Genomic DNA, 6,000 nt, shown 5'->3' with positions numbered 1-6,000 from the left:
GAGTTAGAATCCAAAAGTAATTCCTCTGTCTTTCTGCTTAACTGAACAATTCACAGCACAATGAGACAGAATCCATGCTGCAAGTCGAAGGAGAATGGCAAAACTTGTTCGAGTTTATAGGCCAAAAATAACCGACAGCAGTACAACACAAACGTGCAGAAGGACATCTCAGAAAGCACACATCATTTAACCTTGAATTGGATGGGCTGAAGCTGCAGAGGGCTACGCCACTTTCCACTCCAGTCAGCAAAGAAAATGAGGCTATGTGAGCCATCACCAGAACTGGAAGACCGAGGAGCATAACAAAAAAAAAAAAGAAAAAGAAAAAGAAGAAAAAAAGCATGATCTGAGAAATCCTGGTTTGTGATGTGACAGACTGGTGACAGTGTGGCCTTCACAGTCACACTTCTTCGTGTTCTTCATGGATACGCGCAGCAAGATAAGACGCCATTTGACATGCACACACATCGCTTCAAGATTGTCTTAAGACCACGACAGCGACCTCAGTTTTTTCCTCCCATAGTTTTCCGCCCACTCTGCGTATCTCGACCACACAGAACACCTTTGGGATGATGAGGAATGTGTTGATAGCAGCATGAATGCATCACTGTGGAGTTGGCGTGGGTCGACACTCTTTGAGGAGCGTTTACGACACCTTGTTGAATCCATGTTTCCATGAAATAGTAAAGGGAGCTCCTACCTCATCAGCCAGACACTGTGCATGTATACAATATGTAGTACATACATATATTTGGAGACCCAAGCTGCGGCTTTCTTTCCTGACCTGCAAGAGTTTGAGTCAAGAATAAAAGCAATTTCCTGCATATCCTACCAGTAATTGAAATGCCAGCAAGGTGACAGCTGCCCATTGACACCAGCGCACATTAAAAAAAAAACGGCGATGGAGGGGAGGGGAGGAGAATAACATGCTTCTAAATTAGATTCATATTTTAAGTTATCACGTTTCATTTTGGTGCAGAGATAGTGTCAAGCTCATATTTCACATTAATCACGTAGTGTCGGGGGCATTGCCTAGACATCTGTCATGCATTTGTAATTACTCATCAGCCTTTTATCGGAATCACTGGAACAAATTTCCCCCTGCCAAGCAAAAGTCGTGCGTGCGTGTGTGTTTGTGCCGGTCTGTGTCTGTGTGGTTGATAGTACGTCTGCTAGGTTGAACTCATTATTGATCAGGTTTTGAGACATGCTATTATTACTTCTAAATAACAATTAGAGTGGCTGAAACAAGGGCGGGTGCAGGGCCCAGTCAGATAAATTATGCCTTCCTGTTCCAGTGCCTGCACTAAATTAATGACGATTTATGTTCTCAAAACACACGCAGTGACCAGCAAACGGAAGCACCTGTTTGCCATACACAGGGGCGGAACATAACGAACATTTTGTTCAGTACAGTACTGGACAAAATGCATTTCCAATTTCTGCTGCTTTATATTTGTACTCCACGAGATTTCAAAGGGGAAATATTTACTGTCTACTTCACTTTGTGTATTTGGCTTTTACAGATACTGGTTCCTTTTCCCTGTGACTGACCCCTCTAAACAGATGGTTTTATTGAAATGACTCTCAAAGAAGAAGAATTGAAAATCAAATATTAGAGAGAAGTTAAAAAACAAGGAAATGAAAAGAGAAAAGTACAGATTTGTGTATCCTTCTCTTTCCTCTCCCATTTATCATCTGGTGACCCTTCAGATTTGTCATGTGACCCTTTGTAGGAGCCCCACCCCTATTTTTTTCTTTTCTTTTCTTTGGGGAGCTGCTGGACTTATAGCATTTAACTTTATCTGATGGTTAAAATACCAGTAACCATCATTAAATGCTGCTTTTGCACTGATGCATCAGTATTTGCATCCAAAAAAATCATCATGTATAAGAATGTGTGCGTGACACGGGACATTTGAATGCAGAGCTATCATACTACTTTAAGTACATGATGCTTTTATACTTTTACTCATGCAGGAGTTTGAATGCAGGACTTTGTGTTACTGTGTGGTACTTTTACTAGAGGAAAGGATCCCAGTACTTCCTTCACCTTCAGGGCAATCAATATAACAATCAATACAATAAATACACCTTCCTCAAAATATTCATTTCATTCATTCATTTCTCTGTTGAGACTGTACTACATCAGATTTTGACTCTAGTACAGAGAGACCAAATGACAGCCACAGGTCACTTTAAGCTACCATAGAAGCATCACTGACTTCAGTCATTGTCACATACATTGAACCCAAAAGCTTCCACCATTCATGCACGTGATAAACGCCATCCATTCCTTGCTGCTGTCCGGGCCAGGTTTTGATACAGCGCCACCACTTGCCGGAACACTTGGATTGGCTGAAGGAGCAAGGTAGCCCGCAGAGACGGCTCCTTCCCTCCCCTAGTTCAGTCCCGTCAGTGGAGCGCGAGACGCGGCGCACGCACACAACACGGCTCACACACCCGCCTGCACGCGTGAAAGGTGCGACAGAGAGGGACTCTGCCGGAGGACTTAGATTTTTTTTTGGCGTGGGACTGACCGGAGCATGAATTGGCCATCAAGACACGGATCCACACTTCTAGACAAACCAAGTGAGCCTTCCAGGGGAGAAGCGGACGGAGACAGATTTTAATGCAACATCTTCCCTTACGGAGGGCGATGCACCCGCCGCTTATTCCATAAACTGTCACAGTTCGTATGTTTGCAGAAACACGGCGCTGGATATATTTCCTGCACAGATATTTTCGCGCTCGGGGTTGTGAGGGGTGAAAATTTTGGCTGCAGCGCGCAACAACGAGCGTGTTTGAGCGCAATTTCTCAGTGACTCGGACTTGCCTCAGAGCGGAGTTTGACTCCTCATCATGGGGTACGGTGCACAGACTGACAGAGAAGGAGGAAGAGTGCCGAGAGCCTCCCCGGAGATGCTGACCGTGTCCTGGCTTTTGGTTTTTCTCCTGGCGGATATCGGAGTGGCTCAAGGTAAACTTTAATGTATATTCTTGACCTGTGAACTTGGCCTTTTTACTCTCGGTAAAAGTTGTGTGAACTGAGCTACAGCAGGGGTGGAGTGGACAGGAAGAACCACCTGAACTCAGTTTACTCACAGTCGCGACTGAGAAATGGAGTTGAACCACCTTTTGGCTCTACTTTATTAAAGATTGGAGGATAAATCCAGCCTGTAGCCTGTATCAGAGCAAGTAGGCCTGCAGCAGGCTAACACAACTACCAGAGCAATGTGAGCGAAATGACTCTATCAAAGTTTAAATGAACGCTTCTCCGACAATTTGTTGACATCACATACTAATAAAAGTCAAGAGTTTACCAGCCGTTGTCTTTTAGGTGCAGCTGTACTTGGACTTAGCTTACTTCAAATCAGGCTGATAGGTGAACATATTTAAATACCCAGAGCAGAGGTGGCAACAAAATCGGCACTGTTTCATTCAATAATCTGAATATGGCTCACTTCAGTTGTATAAACCACAGCTGGCCCTAACACATCTGTTTCTCCGAGGGAGGGAATCAAGAAGTGCTGCTGTGCTTCAGATACAGTTTCTGACATCACATCAAAATGAAATCAAAGCCATGTTCAGGCTGTTGCTTTATATTTCCAAAAAGAAAAAAAAAAACAACTGTTGTGCTGAAAGGATGGCAAAGCTGTAGCAGGTGAAATCTAACATGTACACCATTATTTGCTGTAATTATTTTCATGAACCAAATTCAATTTTAAGTTCAAATTCTTCCAGCTTTTCGTTTAGCTTCAGATGTGAGGCAGAGTTTCCAATCATTCACTTGCTGCTGCTGCTAATGAAAATGATTCATTATTGGTCAGTATTGATTTGACATACATATGGATTGGAAATAAGCACATCCTCTAATAATGAATGGTATAAAATTCCAATGAAGCTATGTAAGATATTATAGTGTTGGACCTTTGCTCAGAGGAGTATTTATTAGGACTGAATAACCTGTTTGAAATATGGAGGGGTGAAGTTTAGGAAATGGCAATTTTCATTTTCAGCAGAACACTGGTGATATAATCAGTTGAAGTCTGTCGTTTCTGTTGAACTTTGAAACCGTCAGTGTGGTGTTTTCAGCCTGTTTCCCTTCAGAGTAAGAGTCGTCCAGTGAAAGATGTTTTCTGTAAACCACGGTACAGCCGTCAGTTCTGGTGAGCGCTGAGATAATGACACAGCACCTGAAGCCATTTACTTAATCTGCTCTCTCCTGAGTGGGATTGTCTGTCAAACAAAGGGAGCTGGGAGGGTGAGGGTGGATGTTCACGATGTGTTTGTGCATGTGTGTCAGATGCCAAGTGTGTATGAGTTAAGGTAGGTGGTCTGTCTGCTCCTTCTGGAATGAACTGTGGCGAAACGACATGATGAGATGGGAGAGGGGGGGGTGAGCAGATTTTCTTTGAGGGGGTTGCAGACAGACGTCTACATGGAAAGACCTAAGGTAGATTTTTTCTTTAATGTCCTAATATGTTTTTTTTTTTTTTTTTTTTTTGGAAGGTTGAGGCTTTGCTGCTCATGCAAGAGTAACACAAGCTTAAATTGGTGGTCCAAGCACATAACATAGACAGGGATGAGGTTCTCCGAGCAACCTTATCTAGCCGCTCCAGACCTTCATCTCACTCCTACATAGTTAATGAGCAAAAGAGGGAGAGGAAGAATGAAAAACAGCACAGGTCCGGTTTCTGAAGGGCAGGGTGAGATGACATAATACCCATTGCAAAACCCAAGAGAGCCCTGTGTCATTGACTGGATGGGAATACGAACAAGGTCCTTCTCTGTCCATTAAGAAGTCGATACACCAGGAGAACATTGTTTGAGACTAATTAATGGGCCCCGCTATTTTTGGGCACTGATGAGCTCTACACATTTCCAAATCGCTGGAGAGTCACTTCTTCAGTGTGAAACTACTGGTGATTAAAGTGGCTCACTTACCCAGGCGCTCCTTGTAACACCACTGCCTTCCTGCATATTTTGTCTTGGGAGTCGTTTGAACATATTTTGTGATTTTTTTTTTTTTTTTTTTTTTTTGTATATGCATTTCATGCGGCTACTGTAGATTATTTTTACTTCTCTGACTTCAGCCTCTGAGAGGACTGGCTCTCATGATCCCATTGCACACGCAAGAAGTCAGCTGTGGGAAATGAGAGTGCTCATTAACCTGCTGAACTCTTGACAAAGGAGACAGGTTGAGACAGATATAAGCTGGGAGCTGCCAGAGAGGTGGCTGAGAAGCTCCGTGACAGCAGCTTGATTGGAAACCCTCGGTGCAAGAACAGATGTACTTCTGGTGCTTCCAGCACAGCAGCAGGGCTGTACAGTATGTGCAGTGTCCGTGTCTGTGTGCATGGTGTTTTTTAAAAGTTGATGTGGAGGTTGTCAAAGTGTTACGGGAATACATGGAATTCTTAAAAAGGAGAGCATGTGGAGAAAAAAATAAAACTGCATTAGATATTTGCAACACTTTTTTCTTTCTGGAGGGGAAGAAGAAGAAGAGGAATGTAAAGGCTGTTTTTAGTTCTAATGCTTGGATCTGAAATATTAGGATTGGTTATCCCTGAAACAGACTGACCAGTAAATCAAGGCGAAAGCTACATTTTCTTTATTGATTTCACATATTAAATCTGCTTCAGGGGAAAGTAAAAATGGGTTTCAGGAGGATTTCGAAAACCTTCAGCAAATTGAGACCTTAGAGATTCTTTTCAGTATTAGGAGAACCAATCAAAAGTTTTGTATGTTAAATGCATGATGAGTGGAAGAGAAAATGGTTTTCTTTATTGATTTCTTTTCGTTTTATTTTCATGGCAGACCTATTGTATACACATTGATGTTGTTATTGTGCATCTCTGTGTTAGGCATTGGACTCTTTATTCATAATAAAGCGAGACACTGCAGGCAAAAACATGTTTTTTTCAAGCACTGGCCGATTTTGAGATTTTGGGCTATTTTACTACCATAACATTTCTTCTTTCAGACTAGTGGGAAGAA

At 42.5% G+C, this 6,000-nt stretch overlaps 1 protein-coding gene across 3 annotated transcripts in view; it reads left to right on the top strand.

Moving 5' to 3' along the window:
• Positions 1–2,407: 2,407 nt before the first annotated feature.
• The window catches only part of unc5cb (unc-5 netrin receptor Cb), a 111,923-nt gene continuing 108,330 nt past the window's right edge, over positions 2,408–6,000 (top strand). For 2 of the 3 annotated variants that reach the window (XM_056402951.1, XM_056402950.1), the window contains exon 1: positions 2,409–2,980. In XM_056402951.1, coding sequence (XP_056258926.1) covers positions 2,863–2,980 — 118 coding nt within the window. In that variant the 5' untranslated portion in view covers positions 2,409–2,862. Of the gene's footprint in view, positions 2,981–6,000 lie in introns of all 3 variants that reach the window. The other variant, XM_056402949.1, reaches the window with a different exon arrangement.

The sequence above is a fragment of the Seriola aureovittata genome, chromosome 18 (genome assembly GCF_021018895.1).
Source record: "Seriola aureovittata isolate HTS-2021-v1 ecotype China chromosome 18, ASM2101889v1, whole genome shotgun sequence".
NCBI classification, from domain to species: domain Eukaryota; kingdom Metazoa; phylum Chordata; class Actinopteri; order Carangiformes; family Carangidae; genus Seriola; species Seriola aureovittata.
This window is presented reverse-complemented; position numbering and strand designations above follow the sequence as displayed.